The 24,337-nt window shown below is 42.4% G+C and overlaps 1 protein-coding gene and 1 long non-coding RNA gene across 8 annotated transcripts in view; one reads left to right on the plus strand and one right to left on the minus strand.

The window, feature by feature from the left end:
* The window catches only part of hdac4 (histone deacetylase 4), a 137,008-nt gene that overhangs the window by 93,307 nt on the left and 19,364 nt on the right, over positions 1-24,337 (plus strand). For all 7 annotated transcript variants that reach the window (XM_046053436.1, XM_046053440.1, XM_046053437.1 and 4 more), the window contains 15 exons: positions 2,552-2,680; positions 2,945-3,051; positions 3,447-3,566; positions 4,044-4,257; positions 4,604-4,815; positions 9,701-9,964; positions 11,467-11,653; positions 12,119-12,252; positions 13,169-13,271; positions 14,734-14,780; positions 17,505-17,612; positions 19,478-19,533; positions 19,936-20,023; positions 21,077-21,196; positions 21,285-21,382. In XM_046053436.1, the coding sequence (XP_045909392.1) occupies positions 2,552-2,680; positions 2,945-3,051; positions 3,447-3,566; positions 4,044-4,257; positions 4,604-4,815; positions 9,701-9,964; positions 11,467-11,653; positions 12,119-12,252; positions 13,169-13,271; positions 14,734-14,780; positions 17,505-17,612; positions 19,478-19,533; positions 19,936-20,023; positions 21,077-21,196; positions 21,285-21,382 (1,987 nt within the window). The remainder of the gene's footprint in view (positions 1-2,551; positions 2,681-2,944; positions 3,052-3,446; positions 3,567-4,043; positions 4,258-4,603; positions 4,816-9,700; positions 9,965-11,466; positions 11,654-12,118; positions 12,253-13,168; positions 13,272-14,733; positions 14,781-17,504; positions 17,613-19,477; positions 19,534-19,935; positions 20,024-21,076; positions 21,197-21,284; positions 21,383-24,337) is intronic.
* On the minus strand, positions 3,703-5,062 carry LOC123973430. Its single transcript, XR_006825620.1, has 2 exons — positions 4,588-5,062; positions 3,703-4,232 (listed from the first exon to the last, which is right to left on the minus strand). It is a non-coding gene; the product is annotated as an uncharacterized LOC123973430 (long non-coding RNA).

Genomic DNA, 24,337 nt, shown 5'->3' on the forward strand with positions numbered 1-24,337 from the left:
AATGAACTTTTTTGATTTTTGGAAAATGGCTGCAATGAAACAAAGAGTGAAAAATTTAAAGGGGTCTGAATACTTTCCGTACCCACTGTATATATATTGGCACCATGTCCACATTTGCCAATAGTTGGTTCATGGTGTGCACATTTGCGTAGGGGAAAAAACTAGGGAGAAAGGTTCAGCAATGAAGGGCAGAGGAAGTAATGCCAGGAGAAAGAGAGAAGTGGGCATTTAGAGGAAGGGAGAGAGGGGAGGAGATTGATGGAGGTTAGGAGGGAGAAAGGGCTACAGCAAAATGCGAGCATCAGCAGTAAAACCAGTCTGGGCCCTCTGCAGCGAGTGTGTTCGCACGTGTGCACACTGGTGTGCTTTTGCCCAGTCGGCATTAACACCCTTCAAAGTCACTGTGTCCTGAGGCGAACACCCCTGTTGTGGTGACCCATGCCCAGCAAACACACACCCCTTCTTCACCCTCCTTCTCTTTCTCCTTTACTGTCTTCCTAACCTCCCTCTAACCTTCCATTTATTCTTCTGTCTAGCATTTCTCACTCTCTCTCCACTCCTCCTTTTATCAGTCCATTTCTTAATGACTCAGGATGCGCTAATACAACCTTGACCACCCACCTCCTTCATTCCACCATCTTTGTGTGCCTTCTCTCTCCTCTCCTGACTTCCTACCAGATTGTTCAGTTTCTGTCACCTTTGGAGCCCACTGTCATGGGTAGCAATGTTTCCTGTGACACCTGGTTTATATGTTGAAAGCATAACAACGGATATGTCAAATGTTTGTTTATGTGCATAGCAAGTGATAATTGTGTCCACTTTTGATGGTGGCAATTTCAACACCATGGGTCTTATTAGAGCTAGTCTTACTATAATAAGCATAGTTAGGATCTAACTATGCTTTTTAGGATTAGGATTAACAAAACTATAAGGTTATTATATGGCGATGTTCAAAGCATCTGCAGAATCAGATCAATGATGTTGAATGCTTGGGTGCAAGTGCAAACGTTAATATTCATGTAACATATCAGAAAATAATAATAATAGTTTTTTATGTCGTATTATAATAGTTATAGGAATGATTGTCGTAATACCAAAATGTCAAACTACCACAGTTCCCTGTGGTATAGACAAAATTGACCTTCAATTCACTATGCTCCCATTCCCATGATCTTTCCGTCTCCTAATGTCTCGTCCTGTCCAGCTAATGCATAGCATTTTATCCTGACCCATCCCTCTTAACAAAGACTTCGGAAGATTGCCCTCCACTTAGAAGAAGTTCTATTTTAAATAATTGAGTTTCATAAGTTCAGCCGCATGTTCCCCTTAAAATTGAAAGTGCATTTGAAAATGTACTTAAGACATTATAGATTCACTGTAGGTCATCTCATCCCCGCAGGTAAAATGAGTACATTAAAACTTTGTGTAGCTTACCTTTAAGTAGCATTCAAGGCTACCGGAAGTAAGGGCCAAAGGATTTTTTATTAACAATAAATTGCTACAGTACACAAAGAAATTTCAATTGCTTTCACTTGGCTGTAACAGAAAGCTCCTTCTCTGAGGCTAATGAACGTAGCACGGTCTGTTTGATACAAGGTCATGGGGCGAGCATAGGGTCAACCAATGGTCAACCATCCAGCTTCAACTAATTGAACGGAAGGAAGCCAGTAGAGGAGAGAATAAAGCTGCCCGTGTCTGGGGCAGTCTGGCAGAGACACACCAAAGCAAGTTTTGCCAGAAAAGGTCCAGCCCTATCCTGACCTGACAAGATTACCAGTATATAGTGAACGCTTGCCTCTTCTCCTGCCCCAATGTAGCACTAGCCAATGTAGCACACAGCATCCATTTGATGGCAGAATCCCAAGAAATATAGAACCGTTCACGCAGATACCCATACACATGCAACACACATGAAGGCCCTGGCAGTTTTTTGTAATTGAAAGTGTCTGTAAACAAACAGTGTTCATTAGCAGAGTGTGGAGGCAGCATCATTAAGCATGGGGTCAAGAAAGATGGCAGTTGGCTGCATTCCCTCTTGTTCCAGCGCTTCCCACTGTCGCATGATGATGGCCAACATCAGCTCTCGAATCTGTCGGCCAACACATACAGTGTGGTCTATAGGGACTAGCTCATTAACCCCACTACATACCCCCTAACAAGCTCCTACTTATGTGGCCCAGCAATCTACCCTGAAGCGCCAGAGCAACAGCTTATATAGGAGCTGTAATTTTCTGATTTAATCGGCGTTTTTGGGGCGTAACACATTAATAACTTTAGAATGGGTGTCCCATTTGGAAGTGAAATACTTGCCTTGCCCTGCCATTGCTTATCTTTGTCTACTTAGTTATCTGCTACACATTTGTTAAATGGGATGGGATAAGCCACATTTCATGACAAAAACACATTGACAACAATTTTTGGAATTTTCATTAGTGTTTCTTCAAATGTAAATGAAAGTCTCCGTTGCTTTTAAGTTTGGTTTAAACTGAAAGTTCTCCGCTTTTAGAGTAAATCCTCCATATTGTCCGTGTTCCTCTCTATGTCTTTTTAGCCTCTGAGCCCAACTTGAAGCTTCGTTCCCGGCTAAAACAGAAAGTGACAGAGCGCCGCAGCAGCCCTCTGCTGCGAAGGAAAGATGGTCCCATCAATACGGCCAAGAAGCGTTCCCTAGACGTGGCAGGTGAGCACTCTTGTTACCCGACTTTTGTTTTAATTTGGTATCGTGATAAAAATGTGCAGAATCAGATTTTCCTAGACCTTTGAGAGACAAGTTTAGATAAATATTCTACCCCATATTTGGAACATCAGTGAATGGGTTTTGAATATAAAAAATCAAACCAGCCCCAGAGGGCTTATGGCAAAAATAGGACAAGGAATAACTTTTTTTTTTATTTTTGATTGGCCCAGGGCAGCATGTTAGATAAATGTCATTTCTGTGTTTCAGAGTCTGTATGCAACAGTGCACCAGGCTCAGGTCCCAGCTCCCCCAACAACAGTTCCAGTAACATCCCCAGTGAGAACGGGGTCACCATCTCCAGCAGCCCAGGAGAGGTAACCAACATGGCTGCCAGTGTCTGCATGTGTGTGACTGCACGTGCACATGTGTGTCTTTTTGGTGTTCTTGTGTATGAGACAGACAGGTGATCAGAGGACTCCAGAAAGAGATCGGCAGGTCTGTTTTAATGTAGAGCTCAAGCTCTGTGTTTGTGTGTGTAGAAGCTGAGTAAGGATTTCTGGCACTGCTTCACCTTCCACTTCCAACATGCATGGAGAAGGAAAAAAATGTCTGAAGAGGTCAACAGGTTCCGGCTTGTGGCCTTCATCAGCGTCCGTGTTTGTGTGTGTGATGATAATAGAGGCAAAGTAATGTACTGTGTGTAACACAGTCACTTCTTTGTCTCTAAACTCTGTTGTAAGTATTCACTGTAATGTTTGTTTGTGTTCAGGCCTCCTTGCTTCAAAGGTTGGCTGCAAGGGAAGGTTCAGTCAGCCAGCTCTCTCTCTACACCTCTCCTTCACTGCCCAACATCACCCTGGGACTACCAGCCACATGCCCTGCTAGCACTGTGAGTTCAGCCAGTCCACAACATCATAATGATACACTACAGCATTACTCATTAGACCAAAGAATATTTACTTGCACTCAAAATGTACCCTTGCATATCTAATGGTAGTGGAATACATGAAAGTACTCTGACAACATTCACTGCCTGATTAGTTTACTAGAGATTCAAAATAACAATCACACAGTTGGTATCTTTTAAGCCAGTCTATGCACACGGAGTATGCAAATTACAAACTGGGTTCTCACTTATACATAGAAAATTAAAAAAGAAGGAACGCTCATATCAATGATTTTTGATATGAAGATGCCTTACATGTCTCTCTCTCTCTCACTCTGACTCTCTTTCTTCATCTCACTCACATTCTGTCTCATTTGGCCCTTCTTTGTCTCTGTCCATCTGTCCATCATCTCCTTCTGTGTATGCCTGTCTCTTTCCTTCTCCGTCCTTGTCTCGCTGTCTCTCTCTCTCTCTCTGTAGGTGGTATCAGGACACCAAGATAGTGAGAGTCGTCTGGCATTGCCTGCGTTACAGCAGGGCATTCCTTTGACCCCTCCGTTCTTGCCCACTGCCCACCTGCCCTCCTACTTGGCAGCTTCAGCTCTGGACAGGGAGGGGGCTGGAGGGGGCACGGCTGGTCACAACCCCCTTCTCCAACATATGGTACTGCTGGAGCAGAGCCACAATCCAATTGGTCAGTATTCAACGCATTACGTTTATTTTCATTACTTCTCAGCAGCCAGTAGCTCAGAATCATTTTTGCAATCCTATCCTAACATTTCACTCAATAGCGTAATTGCAGTGATTTCAGGACATCCAAACACAGCTACACACAGCAGAGTCTACTGGGCACAATCATGATACATCAGCCAGTAGTATTTTTAAATTACTCTGAAATGAAAACTGATAAATCCACCCAACCTGTCCAGTAAAATCCTGTGTTGCAAACACAGTATTACCTGAGTGACAAAATATAGCCAAAGTGAAGCTGGTAAAATAACTCTGTAGTACACCTAAAACTGACTTTGTGATTTCCACAGTTGGTCTGGGTGGCCTCCCACTACCATCACCCTCTGTCTCCAAACTTGCGCGAGGCCATCGTCCCTTGGGAAGAACCCAGTCAGCCCCTCTGCCCCAGCAACAATGTGGACAAGCCCAGGCCCTGCAGCAGCTGGTGGTCCAGCAGCAGCACCAGCAATTCCTGGAAAAACACAAACAACAGTTCCAACAGCAGCAGCACATCATCAACAAGGTAGCTTAATGTGTGTGTGTGTGTGTGTGTGTGTTTATACTATAAATGCATGTGTCTATGCGTGCATGTGTCAGGAGGCAACATTTCACAGCTGTGGTAGAGCTATGTGTGTGTGTGTGTGTGTGTGTAGGAGTATTTTTCTACATGACATTGATTTGGCTGTATGTCTGTAAATCCTGTCTTTGCTCCAAGAGCAGGATGAATCAGCCTGCAATCAGCAAGTCTTCTAACAAGTCTTTCTTGTCTGTGTTCGTGTATCACTACTCCCCCGGTCACCCTGGCAACTGTGGTCTAGAACAAGCTGCTTCCATATATGGTCACACAGGAAATGTGACTCACTGCATCATTGTGTGTGTGTGTGTGTGTGTGTGCGCGCGCTCAAGGTGATGAGGGGATTTGCAGCATTATAAGGTCATTGTAGAGAGGGAGATGGTTGTGTGTGTGTGTGTGTGTGTGTGTGTGTGTGTGTGTGCTGAAATTCCTGTAGGATTAAGCTCCATTAGCTTGTGTTGTTGGGCTGTTGGTGACTCCCTCTTCTTGTAGACTCCAGGCTGTTGTGACTTCAGCTAATTAAGTCAAGATTAGGTGTAAAACCAGCTTATTTTAATGTAACATTAATTTGTGTTAATGCTCTTTTCCAGGCAACTTAAAATGACAATTGTAGCTATGAGTTTGCATTGCATATTAAAAAAACAGAAACTGTATTTGAACCATAATGACTATTTTCAAACCATAAAATACCATATAATGATTGGACCATTACATTTTTCGTTGCTTTAGGTTGTAGGTGTGGTTGGTTTCTTATTAAAAACTCCTCATGTCTCAAGGACTGAACACTTAATCGTTGAGATTTGTGAAAGCAAAAAAGGGTTCCCTTTAATTATTGTGAGCATGTTTTGGCTTCATGCTTTATATTCATTGTGCGTGAGTGAAACAGGATTCTGTCCCTGATTCAGTATAGCAAATCACACTCCACACACCACTCAGTGTAGATCCATATTAATTAAAACGTGTGCGGCAGGCGTTCCAGTTGGATAATAACCAGTTAATACATTGGTGCACCGCACAAATCTACAGTAACTGGCACTGTGATCTCCAAACAAATAATGTTTGCTTCCTGCCTGCTTTTTAGTGCATCCACATTTGTGTGCTATGTTGAATTTTCATAAAAACACTTTCTTCACAGAGAGTATCGAGCAGACAGTTTCTACAACGGGCAAAATATTTGTTCAGTCAGTAAGAGGAAATACTTTGGCCTTGGCATTTATAATATCTATAAATGCAAACCACATGCGTAAACCCCCGTTATCAGCAGAATTACTACCACTGTAATCTCTCAAATCTGCCATTCAAGCAGGTTACGTTCCTCGTTTCTGTCCTATCACTGAGATTCTGCACCTAACATGTAACTTTACAACAGAGCAACACTAGAAATGATTACCTCATTATCTTTATGAGTATATAAACATGGAACAGGTATAAACACATGTTCACAGTGCAGTAATAATGAATACTAATAATCTGCAAGTCCCTGCATTCCAGATGTTGCATAAAGTTCGGCTCCACTATATAAACCTTTTCTAAGTTGTTCCAATTATATGCTTATTATTACTGTAATTTATTTTGGAATATGGGCTGGCTGGTATGGTGGCGCAGTGGGTAGCCCATTTCCCTCACAGGAAGCAGGTACCGGGTTTGAACCTGCCGGCTAGCCAGCCAGCTGAGACCTCTTTGTGTAGGGTTTGTGTGTTTCCCCTGTGTTTGCATGGTTTCCTCTGGCTGCTCTGCTCTTCTCCCAGATTGCCTGTAGGTGTGAATACTGTATGTTTGTCTATACAGCGAGTATGTCTGCCCTGTCACAGACTGGCAACCTGTCCAGAGTGGACCCTACTGTATCTCTTGCCTCATTCTTTTCCTACAATTTCACTGCATTTAGGCACACTTGAAGCATTTATGTTCCCACACAGGTTGGAATTATCACCATTTTTCACACTGTCGACCGTTTAAATTAAAAGCGCTCGGTCAGCTTTTCACAAGTTGAAATGGTTGTTCAGTGCAGCCAGGAGACTTTTTGTATAGCTTGAAAAGGTCAGTTATCTTAAATGATCTGCACCATTTCATTGTGTTGTAAACTGTTATTTCAAGTGTGAAGCCCATGCTCCATATATCACCTGGAAAACGTGAGTAACTCACTTGAAGTGAAGCAAGAGCTGATGCAGCAACTTTCAGCTCACACCAACAACATGCAACCAGAAACCACCTTGACATGTGATACTCTCTGAGATAAGTTTGGCTGTGTAATCTGTTACATTCTGTGGTTTGGTAACATTCATCTAAACCTTTGTATTATTTTATCAAAAGCATAAACGGGTGACTAAGCAAGAATAACCTTGAGCGAGTGAGTGGTGTAACAGTGACACAAATGATGCACACAGCCAAAGTATTGGCACCTTAACCCGCCACCTCAATTTAATGTTTTTATTTGTGACAGCTGGAAAACTGGTTCTGACAGAGGCATTTACAGATTCCTAAATGCAACCATCTCAAACACCTCTCGCTCTTCTCCCACTGTAGCAACCATCCAGCTCGTTTTTAAATGCATTGTATGTCTTTCTAATATAATTGTACAGTTCCGCAGTCATTGGAGTTGTATACCCAGTACTTCCATTCTTACAAAATTTAATATAAATAAATGACACGTCAAGGAGTCATTACCTTTGTTTTGGCTCTTTTCTGTCTCTGGAATAACATAGCACAATGGAAAAGGTAGACATACCCCCCCATAAATCCTGTTGATTGCTGCAAATGTAGATTCAGAAACACAATACACTTTCTATTTAACATGAGGACGCACAATACTCCAGACAGCAGCATGTCTCTGCAAACCGTCATGGCTGCCATTACATTCGATCCGTATGTATGAGTTCAGTATTACCAGCTATCGTTACAAATGTCCCAGTATGGTATGGTATGTTTTATTTATCTACCCTTTTCCCCACTGGACATCCACCACTGTGTAAGGCATGAATCATCTGCTGCTTTCCTTGTTTTCCTTGTTCACATTTTTCAGTCAAGTCAGCACTGAAAAGGTGCCCTTCCTGCTAACTTAACATTTGGCTTTAACAGTCGGACACGTTGGCCGCAAAGAAAGAAACGAAAGAATCTTGAAACTGTTCCAACCTGAGTCTGCTGCCTACCTAATTACCTGAGACAGCAACAGCAATAGTGGGATGTGCTCACTTAATTAATATTGTTGTGGAAGTGTGTGAGAGAGAAAGACGAGAGTCAACTAGTGTCAAGTGTTTGTGTGTACAACCACCTTCCCTTCTCCACCTCCCCCTCTCTCCGTCTTCCACATGATTCAACAGGCTTATGCAGTGCCTGACCCCCTCATGGTTCATATGCCAGCAACTATTTCCTCTTTTAAAAAGGAGGGTTGGAAGAAGAGAAAGAGAGCAAAACAAGAGAGAAAGGAAGAGAGAGAATCAGTGCAGCGGGAGTGGATGAGTGTTTTGAGTTTGTTTGGAGAAGAGGGACTGGGATGAGGCAAGAGCCTGCCCTCTGACGTCAATGGACTGTTCCCCGGGAAATATGCCAGCCAAGTGTGTGTGTGTCTTTGTGTGTGTCTTTTGTGTGTGTCTCTCTGTGTGTTTCTGTGTGTGTGTGTCCCATGCACAAACAGTGGTCCTCTCCAATCATGACCTACGCATCAAGGTTGAGGTCTTTGACGACAGGGACAGGGACAGCTGCCACAACAAGATTCCCACAATCGCCCCCTCTACGGTTCTTCTCCTCTTTCTCCCTCATGTCCTTTGCTCAGTTTTCTCCTCTTGCTCAGGCCCAGGCATGGTAAAGTTAACTACCTGTATGCAAATTCCGTCATGGAGATTATATTAGATTAGATTGGTGCTTTGACAGTATTGTTTTGAAACTCAGTGAATTGAATTGTATTGAATTTTGATGCTTTTGAGGAGTTTTTAAATAAATAGTTTAAATAAAGAGTGTCCAGTTTATCTGCATGTGTACAAAAAGTGCAAGTGCCTGGCTAATTTTAGCCTTTTTTGGTTAAACTTCTTCTTTTACATTGTTTCTTTATTTTTTTTTTTACTTGAACTACCCAGTCAGCTATTTTTAGAATGAAAAACATCTTCGGTCACTTTGTGGTGCAGGTTGTATGGCATCATACGTTGTAGTTTATTTTAATTGGTCATAAGAGGCAGTTTTTCAACTTCAAATATAGGCTGGGGGGGGGGGGGTCATCTTTCCTCTGACTTTTCAAAATCATCATTTTCGTCCCCCTCACTTTTAATATTTCAGGTTTTTTTTATATTTTTTTTTTTACTAAAATCTCCTCTGAAAGAGCAGAGCAGTTATTTCCTTATTGGTAAAGGTTTTTGGGGCTTTATGCGACCTGAAAGGAATACCTGCACTGCAGACAAGTTTTTCAGTTTAAAACCTCATTTACCCTGTATTTTTATTCACCGTTAATGTTCTAAAAAGGTGCTAGAATTAAACATCAGTCAAAAGTGACATAGTTGAGCAAAGTGCAAATACAACATTAGCATAAAGTATTCTATTTTTTGTTAAACTCCCATTATTGTGGAAAGCACCATAATTTGATCATGCTTTGTTACGCTCGATTTATTAAAATATATACGGGACAGGAAATTTTGAAACCAAACCTATGCCTTTGACAGTGCCAAACATATTACATATTATACATGGTTCTCTGTGTCCAGTTGTGCTATTTACCGCCACTGGTTCTTTGTTTTAGCTTGCTATTGCCACATACCAATAACAAGACACATAACATTTGATTGTTCCATGATTTTGTTTATTTAAAGCATGTTCATCTCTCACCTGATCTTCTTTTTACGTCCCTTAGATCATGTCCAAGCCCAGTGATCAGGTCTCGGCTGCGAGCTCCAGCGCCTCGGGGCCGGCCAGGCAGCACCAGAGTCACCCAGAGGAGACAGAAGAGGAACTCAGGGAGCACCAGGGTCTCGCATCCTCATCCTCCTCTTCCTCCTCTACGTCTGTGCAGGAGACGGGGCCTCTGCGAGGGCTGGTCATCAAGCAGGAGCCCGCGGACCCCCAAGAACAGGACGAGAGGGAGAGACAGGTGGAGCAGGACTTCCTGTTCCGACAGGTAAGGATGGGGGGGGGGGGTGAAGGACGGGTGCAGGTGGGAGTAAATGAAGAAAAAATTAAAGAGAGGGGAGAAAAGCAGGAAGAGGAAACATTATACACAGATAGAAGATAGGGTGAGCAGAGGAGATAAAGAGTGAGTGATAGAAATTGGAGAATGTCAGGTTGTGAAATCTGCTTTTCAGAAACTCTGGAGTACAAATAAAAAGAAAGAAAATGAAACTGATATGCTTGTAAAACTCATTCATGCATGCATCCCAAGTTGGAAATAAATCCTATCTCAGTAACATTATCTCTTTGTGTATGCATTCAGGTTCAAAGTGACTATAACTAGACACTTTAGAGGAATCTTTTTCACTGGTTACCTAAATGTTGTGGGGTATTTTTCGAGAAACTATCCGATAGCAGTGACAGATTGAGCTAGCACTGACTGAAACATTAAACTCTACATTTATTCCCTCCTGACACACACACATTTAAAGCTACTCAACTGAAATATTTTCAACAAGTCACACAAAACATACTTACACACCATACACATGTTCTACTAATGCAGAGAAGTGTTTTGTTTTGTTTTTTTTATGAATGGCTTAGGGCATGTGTACCTCCTCCACACTACTCCCCAGCACAGCTCCACATGGACAGTCACATTCTCATGCTTTCACAATGCATACTGTACACAAAACCCACAAAACACCCACACAAAAACTCTGTACTGCACACAGAGTCTCCAATTTTGCATTACTTGGCCATGGACACATGCAGCTTTTTCTATCGCTTTATTGCTCACGCTCTGTCTGTGCCCATACACACATGCACGCCCATATACAGTCAGGACACCATGTCCTCATCTGTCTAGCCCATCCCTGCTGTCCGCGCAGCCAAATTCAATCAGGCACTCCTCTCACTGTCGCCATGGCGCCCATAGTGTAAGCGGACACGCCCATCAGAATTGTACAGCAAGATTGCTTGGTGTGATTCCTCAATGGAAAGATCACACAAATATTAAACTCAGGTGCATACAGATGGTGAAGTCTCCATGTGCTTACACGAGAGAGATTCATGAGTATGTGTGTGCGGTAAAAAAAAAAAGAACAATAATCTCACTTTGCTTGCTGCTTTTTAAAGCTAATTTCATGGATCATTATTTGTCTGTGTGTTCTGTATTGCTACCCTTTCAATCAATCACATGAAGTCAAAAATCATTTTGTGAAGTCCAGTTAAAAATAAAGTGGTTTAAGATTAATAGTGTCCATTATCTTTGTCACAAGACAGCTTTAAGTATAGAACAACCTGTCATTTAAATATTAGACGGATTTCCCAGTAATACTACCATATTTATGTAGTTGTGTTGTGATTACTGTACAGCACAGAAGCCTGATCTGTCACTGTGAAACTTTGCATTAACAAGTGTGTAGTGCCATCTTCTGGCGAGAGAACGATACCGCAGTCCAGCTTTCATTCACTACAGGTCACTCTGTGTTTGTCTGTGTGTGTGAGCAGCAGGCCCTGCTGTTAGAGCAGCAGCGGATCCACCAGTTGAGGAACTACCAAGCCTCCATGGAAGCAGCTGGATTATCAGTCAGTTTTGCTGGACACCGCCCGCTCTCCAGGGCTCAGTCATCTCCAGCCTCGGCCTCCTTCCCCATGGTAGTACAGGAGCCGCCTGCCAAACCTCGATTTACCACAGGTCTGTTGAAAAATAATACCAACAAAGGTCTTGCACATATACATTGCAGCTAAATATGAAAATGTTGTTTTTTTTATTGGCACATGTACTGCTCTCACATAGATCTATCATAAAGTAGATAAAATAGTAGTAACAAACAGCAGTTTTTTCTTTTCCTGAAGGCACAAAGCATGATGAGCAACATACATTACAGTGGTATATGCACAAGGCTGTATTCTGGGCCTCCTGACAATATAAACCATTACATGTATAACTTACTGCACAGAATCACCTCACCTCTCTGGGCCCTCTCCACATGGCCTTTTGTTTATGATGAAGCAGGTGCAATAGATAATCACACCATAAGACATCCAGTGTAATTATAGGACTCTTGTTGTAAACAACTGTTCCTGTCCTTGCTGCCAAAGATATACAATTACCCTGAAACTCTGTGTGTTTGTGTGCGATGGTGTTTGTATTTCCCAGGGCTGGTGTATGACTCTTTGATGCAGAAGCACCAGTGTATGTGCGGTAACACCACCATTCATCCGGAGCATGCCGGCCGGATCCAGAGCATCTGGTCCCGCCTCCAGGAAACAGGTCTCAGGGCGCACTGTGAGGTAAAGCCACAGTGACACTTGACCACAGCGGCATGGCCCAGTGGATGTAACATTACAAGACACAGAGTTGAATAGATACAATAGAACAATCAATAAATAGACTTGAATTGGCCCCTCCTGGAGCAACGGTGAATCAGTTATTAAATGTTAGCCATTTTGATTTGGTGCAATTCTGTCCTCCTCCTTCATCCACGTTACAGTGTGTATGCTGCATTCCTCTATCTTCCCGTAAAATCATGGAATATGCTGAAAGTGTGGCACATGCATAGTATTGTAACAGTGGAGAGAATTAAACAAACTGACAAGTAACTGATATTCAAAGACAAATTATTATCCTTTCAGTCTTTTAATGTAAATTGCAAGAAAGGCCAAAACTAACTTTTTTTTCTTTTTTTTTTACAAATGCACATCACATATATTTTGGCCTCTTTACACTGCACAAAGAGCAAGGATCTTTCCACTGTTGTTTCTTTCGCTCTGTTAAAATCTGTAAAACAAAAGACTTTTTAAATAGATTGTAAATGGTGCCACTGTTTAACACTGACATGCAGGTTGTTATTAAGACCAGAAGGGGGCAGTGTGTAACCATTTTCTCTTGAGGCTTGGCTTTACGTGACATTACATTTACCAATAACATCTGCACGTTTTGAAGTCATCGGTTGAAAGTTTCACCTCCTAAATTCTTATTTACACATGCAGCCACCATTGGGCCACCATTTATGCACTACTTCTTCATGAGTGGTCTCCTGAACTTCAAAGAAGTGAACACCTTTATGCAGCACTTAACTTTATCTTTTGGTGACTATGGCCATTTAAATGTAAAGTGCAGAGTTTTAACCAAATACATAATTTATCTCTCTCTCTCTTCTTCTCTATTTATATCTGTTTCTTCTACTCTATCCTACTCGCTGACCAGTGTATCCGTGGCAGGAAGGCCTCACTGGAGGAGTTACAGACGGTCCACTCTGAAGCCCACGTCCTGCTGTACGGAACCAACCCACTGCGGCAGAAACTAGACTGTAAGACACACAATAACACATTAATACACGGGCACAAATTCACAAACCCACTCATTACAAATTTGAGCTGATCTAGCAGCTTCAGTATAGTTTTCTAGCCAATCTGACTTCCACCCATACAGTTGTCCACCTATTTAATATTTAGATTTTGAAAATATGCAAGCATTAACACTTGAGTGAATGAGAGTTGAGATAAATACTAATACTTTGTGTTTAACAGTACTTTACACACAGGTTACAAGCACAATGGGCTAAAGCTTCAGTGCGCAGCGGCAGTTCCAAACACACTGTCCATATCAATTTACATGTACACAAGCAACACTAAGTATTAAGTAACTCTGTCCTTTTGAGCAGAATAAATGTCAGACTTAGTCCTTCATGTGAACGCCATTCATTTTAAGCATCTGTTAAAGGAATCTGCTTTAATGCTTAAACCGTGTCATAACAAAAGGTCCAATCTAATAAAGTCCTGGAGGTGTTACGATAAGATGAGGATCCGCTCAGGCTTGTTAACTAAAAGTCACAAAGGCTGCTTAGTCACTTAGGTCTGGCCATTGTGGCTTCAAGTGCAGGTGTAGCCAAGGCAGTCTGTGTGTGCGTGTGTGTGTGCGTGTGTGTGTGCGTGTTTGTGTGCGCGCGCAAAAACCTAAGGAGCAAACCCCAGTGGTCATCTTAGCTTTCATTCCAGTGGAGACATAAATTCCCCTTGTTATTACTGCTCACACAGGAGAATTACCAGATACTCCTGTGTAAGGTTCAGCATACAGGTGGTTTTGCACACAGAAAGAAATGAAAATGGAGAAGAAGAAAGTGGAAATGCAAACTGTTATAAACCCCCAAAGGTGTCAACAAGTCGGGGATTAAAGTATTCATAGACACTGTATTAAATATCTGGTTTGGGATTGTGTCTTTTTGTCAGACACTGTTGTGCACACGAGTTTTTGGCAAGTTAGCGGGTGGCTGAAAGAGACTTGGAGCCCCAACCTTGGTAATGCGATTACCACGTTCTGCCCATTGAGCTTCAGAGGTCTGCTGTTGTACTCATGAAGCTTTACACTAAGCCAGTTGTCAACACTGGATTGAGATTAGTTTAATGTTTGGGCAGTAATGTTTCATTTTACATTAAAAAAACACATCAACAGGATAAGCAGTCAGTCTGTTTATTTTCTGACCTGTCAGAAAACTGAAGTTTATTCGTTTTCTATGACGAGATGGATCTCTGATTCTCCCTAAAGAGGGAGAGGGTTTGAGCATCAGGGCAATGAGATACTTTCCCCCCTTCAACTTGCCCAATTAAAGCATGGCCCTGTATACTCTTGCTGTTAGAATAGGTCAGAAAGTCAAATGCTCAGTTTCAGGGGTCATGCACCCATGTGTGCATGCAAGTCCAGAAAGTTACCTCTTCACCTGGTAACCTTTTTCTTTTTCTTTCAAATTCTCAATTTCTGTCTTTCTGTTTCAGGTTCAGTGAGTCCCATGTTTGTGAGGTTACCATGCGGAGGCATAGGGGTAAGTCACTTATTTTCTGTTCATTAAGTCATGCTTTAGTCATTTTACAAATATTCACCATGTGATTAAGTATTCGCAATTTGTGTGCCTGATTTTACTTGGAAATTGGCAGTGTTAGTCACGCTGGTTTATTCAGTGGAAAATTGTTGCAATAGACTGTTTTTACAACATTGTGTTAATCTAATCAATACCCACTGGCACTAAGCTATCTGACTTTGTAATGAAACAAATAAGCATAGTTTCAGTATCATCAACTAGTAGTATAATAACGGTTTCCCTTCGCCCACTCTCCCTCTGCCCCCTGCCAGAATAATGGTCCCATTTGTTCTTGTTCCACCAAACAAACACACACACACACACACACACACACACACACACACACACACACACACACACACACACACACACACACAAAAACACAAACACCGCCCCTCAAGGACCAGAGGCAACAAAAGCTGTTGCTTGCCATTCCGCCGTGTTTGTAATTCTAACCAGATGTTTTCAGCATAACTGTGTGTGTGTGTGTGTGTGTATTGTTAGAGAGCGGGGTATGTTTTTGTTTGTGTGTATAGCAGTGCGTTTGGGATGATTTTAAATCGTTGCAAAGAGTTGGAGGTGCCGTCTTTTGAAACGGATATGTTAGAACAGTCTCGTGTGTGTGTGTGTGGTGTCGTCTTTTTCACGTTGAGGATTTCCAGCCCAGCACCCACCCTCCTGCACCTTCATTGCCCTTTACTTGCTCTTTCTATATCTCCAACACTTTTACATGTCATCCATACTCTACCCCCCCACCCCCCGGGGCCTGCTGCTGCTGCTGCTGCTGCTGTGGTGGGAACAAGAAGAGCCCAGGCTCCGGGCTGCTCTGTTCTGCTCTTTATAATGGCAAATGAGACTAAATTGTTGTCTTCCTGTCAAACACACACATACAAGTCTCTCTCTCTCACTCACACACACACACACACACATGTACAGAGGAAGGGGGCTGAAATTAGGCTGTCGGCCTGTCATCATTCAGTCATACCAGCACATTCCCGCTCTTTTCTACCTCTGACACACACACACACACATGCAAACACACACAGCTCCCCTTTCTGTTTTTCCTGATAAGCTTGTGTCCCACTTCTGGCTTGAGGCAAAACTAACATCAACATGGGAAATACTAAACCACTCCGTCTCCACATGCTGCTTTAGAACAGCATCTGTTTGTGCTCATTAACCTGACTTGTGTAGATGATTCAGTTTCTCATTCACTCACTCACTTGGCTCTTCATTTGCTCACTACCTCGCTCAATCACTGACTCGGCTACTACATGGTGTCTCATCAACAACACTATACCTCATCCCTTCCTCCTTTTTAATTTTTAGTCTATGGTAAATGCACCACCGTTTTATTTCATGACAAAGTCTTTCTTGTAAAGTGGGCCGACTGGTTGTTTAGTCGCTTAACACACTGACTGGTTGAAGGACTGAGGGGCTGACTGGGGTTAATGTACCAGTCGGCCAGTTGACGGACTGAAAGGCCGTCAGTGTGGATGAAAAAGCTGCCAGCTGTCTGACAGAGTGGGTGACTGGCAGGTTAACGTTAACATATTCAAAGTAGAAGAGCCCCAGGTTTACATCAGAAAGCCTCGCTAGAGCTCTGGCATGGGCCGCTCCGCACATGTGTACAGTTCAAACACATTGACACACAGACCGTCCTTTTCTTCTTTTCCTCTGCCAGCTTCTTCTCTCTGTGTTTATCATCTACTCCATCTGCTTGCAGTGTCTGCCATGCCTGATGGAGGGTGTGTATGTTATCCTGTGCATGGCCCAGCTGACTATGAATCCCATAGAATACTGTGTGTGTGTGTGTGTACATATGCTTAGATGTACTGTTGTTATTGGGGCTGAGGGCCGAGCGTGCCTTTGCATTAATCAGGCTTGACCACTGAATGGTGGCCCTATGTTTGGACATACAACTCACTCACTCACACACACACACACACACACACACACACACACACACACACACACACACACACACACACACACACACACACACACACACCAGTCATACTTACAATCCATCCTGAAATCTTATTTTCACGCTATAAAATAAATAATTACATGCAGAATATAACATTCCAACACAATGTGTCCCATACCTTTTACATTTGGTGTTGTCCATCCAGCACTATTCTGAACTAAACACCAATGTTAAGTTATATTTAACTGTATTTATATATTGATGCATCAACATATTGGCAAACAAATACCTTTCCAAACTGACACGTGAAATTGACACGTGAAATCACAATAAATGCCAGAATGAGTATAAATGTTGACAGCTTAAAATACATCAGCTCCTTCTAGTGTGCTAAAATAGATGTTCATAAATAATGCTGTCTGTTCTAGTACATGCAGGTTTGACCATTTGTCTGTATGAGTAAGCTTCTAAATATGTGGTACTGCCTCATAGTTTCTCTCCCTATTGTTTTCTCTCCATGTAATTGAATACATTTTCCAGCAGTTCCTAAACTGCCACTTTCAAAGACTAACTTTGATGCTGTGAAATGACGCAAGCTAAATTATTTCACATGTCTTCACAGTTTTACAATTGCTACCACAATAAAGTACTATAAACCACACCATCAAATATCCCTTTATAAAATAGTACAAAGTTTCATATTTTTTGCTCCTTTTAAAAATGCGACGTAAACAACACATGACTGCACATGTTTGCAGGTGGACAGCGACACCATTTGGAACGAGGTCCATTCATCCAGCGCAGCCCGTCTGGCCGTCGGCTCAGTGGTGGAGCTGGTCTTCAAAGTAGCATCGGGAGAACTGAAGGTTGGTTCGGATGCTCAAATGTCGAATCAAATGAGCAAAGTCATGGCTGTTTGCTAGTTTTTATTTTTAGGGACTGAAATGGCTAAAGGATGTGTGTTTGTCACTTCTGTGTGGCATTTTAATAACCTTTAAGATAGAGCCGAAACAAAGCTCAGACGGACCAGGTTTGACTGCCTTGTTCCATTTTCTAGTGAAGTTATATTTCAGACTGCCACATATGTTTACAGAGAGAACGAGGCAGAGCAAGTGCTCTGTGCACATGGGTGGTTAAGTAAATGTTTATTTGAGAATATTGCTAATAGATTAAGCAAACCTTGTTACGTGCTATCCATTCGCACCTCCAAGCACCTCAAGAAAAGAGAAACCTCCTTCCAGAACGATCCATCCCAAAGTGTCATTAGCACCTTCCAGACAGGCACCCCCTCCCCCATCGTGCCTTGCTCACCCGCCAGCCTTCCTGTGTCTGTGGCAATGACTGCTTGCTGTTTGAACCCAGCAGGGAGGCCCGGTGCACTGGCACTGCAAATGCCAACAGTACCCACTAACAGGCCTGTTTTATTAGCATTACACCACAGCCACCTGCAGAGCAGCCGTCACACTTAGCGTTAGCTTAGCACCAACATACCGCAGACTAATGACATTCTTCTGAGACAGTAGCACGCCACGCTAATAGCCACATGTTTTTTGGCTATATGTGCTAGCAATCACTACCTCTTCTACATATGGGCATTTTTACTATAAAGAAATAATGATCTGGTCTTTGTATATAGTATACCGATTGATTTGCTAGTATCAAAGCTTAAAAAGAAAATCAAATGCATCACACAGCCGATGAGGAAAATCACCGCACTTAGCTGAAACATGAATAATATGAACTTGTTTCAGCTAGGGTTAAAGTTCACAGGTATTGACATGCCCTCAGCTTAACCTGATCTTAACACATACATGCACATGTGTACACACGCTCATGCACGCGCACACACATACAGATGGTCCACTGAGGATCCACCACCGCCAAATGTCCAAATTCCACCTGCACTATCAACTCTCTGAACACTCCACAGAATGCCATAAAGCTGCTCCACGTACTCTCTCACACATCTGTCTCTCCATCTGTTGCTTTCTATTTCTCTCCCCATGTCTATTTTAATCCATTGTTATTTTCCTTCCGCATAGAGACACAATCCACCTTCCCCTTGTCTCTCATACACCTACGTACGTACTGTATTATGCAGCCTGTTTTAACGGAGTGTCCTCAAACCAGCAGTTGTCTCTACAGTAAACTCCCGGCTGGCTGCTAATCCGCAGCAGCTGACTCAACATCATTAGTCCAGCCTGCCTCGCTCTACATCAGCCGGAACATCTATCTAATGTCCCCACAAAGCAGTGGGAGCCCCAAAAACAGTTTGTGCGAGTCCCGCAGGTCCCTGCCTTAACAAAGCTCCCCTTAACTGACCCAGTGAAAGCATCTGTTTCTGTGTGTGCATACACACACGCTTTCCTGAACTAAGGCGACATTTAAAAAAAATAAATAAATGTTTGTGAGAGGATTAGGCGTGGTATGACGGGCACACATTGTAGAAGTTAGGTCATGGGATTGAATTGATTTTGCTTTGTATTTTATGGATTTGTTTAGTTTTTGTGTGGTATTTTTATTTCATGTTTGTGTTGTGTACCACAGTCTTAACAGCAAGGGGGCTGGTCAGCATCATCTGACACCTCAGTCCCTCAATGGGAAAGTATCATTAGATTAAAGTGAGCAGGTTTACGGTCAGACAGAACCTTCTTCCATGGACCTTGATGGTTTATGTGTAGTGACTGTTTGAACTATGCTGTGTGTGAATGTTTTATGTTTTCCCCGACAGAATGGTTTTGCTGTAGTTCGACCACCTGGACACCACGCTGAGGAGAGTACACCTATGTAAGTAAATTGGACATTTCACCAAGAGAAAGATCAGATCTGGATCATAGCAACTTTACCAGACCTTTCTTTGTCTATATATCTTCCATGTCTTTATTTTCCCCTAAAATTCAGCTCCCTACAGAACAAAAAGCTTTGTATGCCTTGTTCGTTTAGACAAATTTTTATATTTAAGCCCCAAAGGGATATATATAACCCTTTGGGTTGTAATATTTCTCCTTTCTTGTATATGTACACATTAAAACTTTAATTTAATTTCTGCACAGCACACATCAATGTGTTGATATACTTTCATGATATGGCTGATATTAAGTACAGTATTACTTGTAAATATAATATAAATTCAAAAAAGTTAATACACACTTTTTACAGTTCTCTCTCTCTCTCTCTCTGCACCTTCAGGGGGTTCTGTTACTTCAACTCAGTGGCGATTGCAGCCAAGCTCCTGCAGCAGAGGCTCAATGTCAGTAAAATACTTATCGTGGACTGGGTGAGTTCAGCATACCATGTTTATTTTATAACCATCTATTTGGAAAATGCACACCTGTGTGTCGTCTGCATAGGTGAGCTCCTAGAGTATTCGCTGTTGTTAGATATACGGTAAATTGTATTCCCTACCTTGAACTTAGTATGTAAAACATACGTGGGGTTAAGGTATAGTAGCATAATCAAAGAGAAATCACTTCTGCCTACCTTCTGTTGAATGTATTTTTCAGTAGAGTTTAATATCAAGTACAATAAATGGTATTCAAATGTATGTGCCCATCAGACCACTGGGTCCACAGCAGTTAAAAATACAAGTGCATTAACAGAACAGCGTTTACAGCCTCTACCAGTATACAGGGCCTGTTATGAGAGGGAGAAAAGGGCTTAAAATATCAGATTTTTAGGCTAGACGCTGTCCTTTTTTCTTTTCAAAAGAGAGACAAAGTAATTTATAAGAAGGTATGACAAAGCCTCGGTCATGTCTAGGAGCACTGCTCTTCTGTGGCGTCCCTGGTCATGGCCATTCCCAAAAGCCTTTGATGGGCCTTTTCATTTCCTCCCTGTCTGTCACAGGGGGACTTTCAGTGCAGCAAGCAAACTCATTGTCATGCCTCTCTGCCTCCAGCCAACAGGGACATTTTTAGGATCAGTGTATTAAAGCATTCTTCAGATATAGACAATGAGGTCATTTAATTGTTGTGAAGTTGAGTGTTTTATTGAGTCCTGCTGAGCATCCTTTTTTGACATCACAACAGCCTTCAGCTGGGATGCTTGACTTGACTGCTTGGCAGTATTGCAGTCTCTGAGTGTCACCCAGTTGGTCTTAGCGCAGGTGCAGGAGTTGAAAGCCCTGTCTCTGTTAAACTCTTCCATTTTCCAAATCACCTGATGTCCGTTTGTAGACAAGACAGCTTCTGTTATGTGTCTAATGTCTTATTATTGTTTGAGCCATACGAGTCTATGGCTAATTACAGTTGTATTTCCTTCTTTCTCACACATTTCCACACATTCTGAGTAAGATTTTACTCTGAGCTGTTTCCCTTTTTGATGTTTCCAGGATGTTCACCATGGCAATGGCACCCAGCAGGCCTTCTACACAGACCCCAGTGTTCTCTACCTGTCACTGCATCGCTACGATGACGGGAACTTCTTCCCTGGCAGTGGAGCACCTGACGAGGTGGGAAGGAACACCAGTCTGCCTCTCTCCCTGCCTGCCCGCCAGACAAAGTAATCCAGTTGTGCATGTGTGCATGTGTGTGTTGTAGGTGGGCAGTGGAGCAGGTGTAGGCTTCAATGTGAACATGGCGTTCACTGGAGGACTGGAACCTCCCATGGGTGATGCAGAGTACCTGGCTGCTTTTAGGTAAGACAGTGGGATCACCTGCTGCTTTAGAGAGGATTGAATGGTCATGCTGTAGATTGAGTTTGTGATGTGATGATAAATAATTACCCTGAAAGTGTCTTGGAGGGACGGCAGTGTCTGTTCAGTAGGTAGGGAGAGCCTCCTCATGACCTGCCTGATTTCTATAAGGTCCATTTTTTCCCCCCCCCCACACACACACACACACACAAAAAAAACATACACACAGCTTGAAAGGCCCACAAGCGTGCAGGGATGGACTCACCACAGATGTGTGATGTTCATGTTTCATACGCAATACTGGTTCATACAGCTGGTATGGAGCAGGTCTGGATTGGTTCCAGCACTCTTTGAAGATGATCCCATGTTTGCGACCATGCGCCCTTCTGGCCTGAGCCAGACACATCAAACCCGACAGGCCTCTGTCTTCTCGCAGCTTTCGGCACGCAACCCCCCGGAAACACACCTTAGCCCGTTAATGCACCCCAGACCCCTGTGTGCTCTGACTCCCCCTCTCTCTACTTTATTCTTTTCTCCCCTCCTTATCTTCCTCTTCCTACCCTTGTGTGCATATGTGCTGATGACAACCAGCTAATATACATATATCAAACCACAGACATTATTTATAATCCATCACTGAAGCCGTATGCCTCACACGCAAGTTTGGTATATTGCTATTCTCCATTTATATTGATACACAAAGCAAACTATTATTTACATAAATCAAATGCACAGTATCTAATAAATCGTAACAAAGTTTAATGAGATGAGAGTTGAGATGAATTTAATATTGAACCTTACATAATTAACAGTGGCTGAATGAAGTGCACCTTGAGCTGGATCATCACAGGTAACCAAATTACTAAGTTTCTTTGCTGTCACGGCAGCTTTGGTGCCACAGCTTTGGTTCTCTTTAGTTTAGGTTGAAATCAAAATACACTTCAGAACAAAAAATATATTTTCTTACACTTTCTATTTTGCACTATTTTGTCATCAATTTATTTAATTGTCTTTTTTCCCCACAGTTCTGCTAAAATACAGTTTATACTTGTTTATTGTAAAGTGGGATAAACTTGTTACCAATACATTTACTCTTAAGATTTTTAAGTGTTACTCCAGCAATTTAGTTTTGCAGTTCCAAAAAGAGGACTCTCAAGAGACAGATTGAATAAAGAATGGTCAAAGTTGATGCCACGTAATGCAACTTGATACTTCATTAGACACCCACTGCTTCCTAAATGCACTATTCTTTCAAGCATTACACCTCCAGCCCATGCTATACAAAGTTTGGCAAGTCACAGATCACGTTATACAGCTGTTTTTACAGGCTGTGAAGGACTCCTCATGAGGACTAAACTGAATCTGTGTGAAATTGTAAATTAAAAAAAGTGCACCATTAACTCTTGTAAGGGTATTGTTGGAGATGTTCCATCTGTATTTGAGCCGATCAATGCATATTTAAGTTAATCAGTAGCGCACTGCTCTCCAGTTAAACCGGCCCACTCTTTTTACAATAAATTCAACAACTTTGCTGTAGTAGTTTTCATATGTGGATGTTTGTTCAGGGGTACTTGTATCCATGTGAGTGAACATACACATTGAGAGGCTTGTATTGAGTTTGTGTGTTCTGTTTATGTAATTGTAGGTTATTAAATCTTTTTGCATTATGGAACAGGTTCAAATATATAAAGTGAAGGAGAACGAGAGTTTGGGTGTGTATCACCCAGACCCTGGCGCCATTAATCCCCCGAGGCTGTAGCAGTATTGGACAATTCATAGGCCCCATAGGACAGCAGCAGAACTGTCTCACAGTTCATAGATCTCACACACACTCTCTGTTTCACACACACACACACACACAAGTAGTAGACATGTAAACATAAGCTCAAAGAAATGCAGAACGCCCTTGCTCAAAATAACAAAGGTGCATGAACATGCTTTCAATGTGCTTACACATTTACAACCACATTCAGACAGACGCGTGTTCATGGACACCTGATATGCACAGCCTCTCTCTCTCTCTTTCAATCTCACTGTTGATCCGTGTGTTGTAGTCTTCTCCTTCCTCCCTCTCTGTCTTCGTTAGGGGATGCGTGCCTTGCAGCCGGCACCTTCCCATTCCTCCACTGGCCTGCGCCACGTTGCATTTGCAGGGGATCAAGTCTGAGCCTCCAGAAAGCACAGAGAAAAAAGATAAGAAAATTGTCCCTAATGAAAACCAGAAGCGCCGTCTCTCTTTCTCTCTACTCCCCCCTTCTCCTTTCACTCCCTCTTCTGCCATGAACTTGGAAAGACGAGAGAGGAGGAGAATTAAACTTAATTCAAACCAGCTCTCCGCAGCTCCAGATGACAGGGCTTTGAAGTGTAAGTGTGCGTGTGTGAGTTTTTCTCTCTCTCCCGCTCTCCTATACTTTTTTTTTTTTATGAACGGAGGGGGAAAGCCTTGCAACTCTGCAATTTAACCCGATGTTGACTGGGTTGATGAGCACTGCTCCCTCTAAAGGACAGAGTCTGTGTTTTCTTCTAAAGCTGGCCTCAAATGGACCTTTTACTGTTTGGGTAATGTTGAATCTCTCCAATGGTGATGGCTCATGGTGTGGGGGCTTTCTGGCCTTTTAACACTTTACAATCATTAAAAACATAGGAATTGGCTGGTAATGGTAGTTAGCTCAGTCCATCGGGACTGGCTTTGAACCAGAGGGTCGCAGTTCGAGTCCAGCACGGACCACTGCCAAAGCTGCCCCTAAAAAAGGCCTGCTCCCTAGATGCTGCTCAATGGCGGCCCGCTGCTCCTAATTAAGATGGGTTAAATACACTACTTGCATGCGTTGAATTGTGTGTAATTGTATGTAACAAAAAAGTTGATTGTATCTAGTTAATAACGCACAAGTGAAGAAGTTTCTCTCTCATGTTTGTGTTATGGCAACTCAACCTCAGATTTGTGAATAAGAGAATTTC

This window comes from Micropterus dolomieu, linkage group LG07 (assembly GCF_021292245.1).
Source record: "Micropterus dolomieu isolate WLL.071019.BEF.003 ecotype Adirondacks linkage group LG07, ASM2129224v1, whole genome shotgun sequence".
Lineage (NCBI taxonomy): Eukaryota > Metazoa > Chordata > Actinopteri > Centrarchiformes > Centrarchidae > Micropterus > Micropterus dolomieu.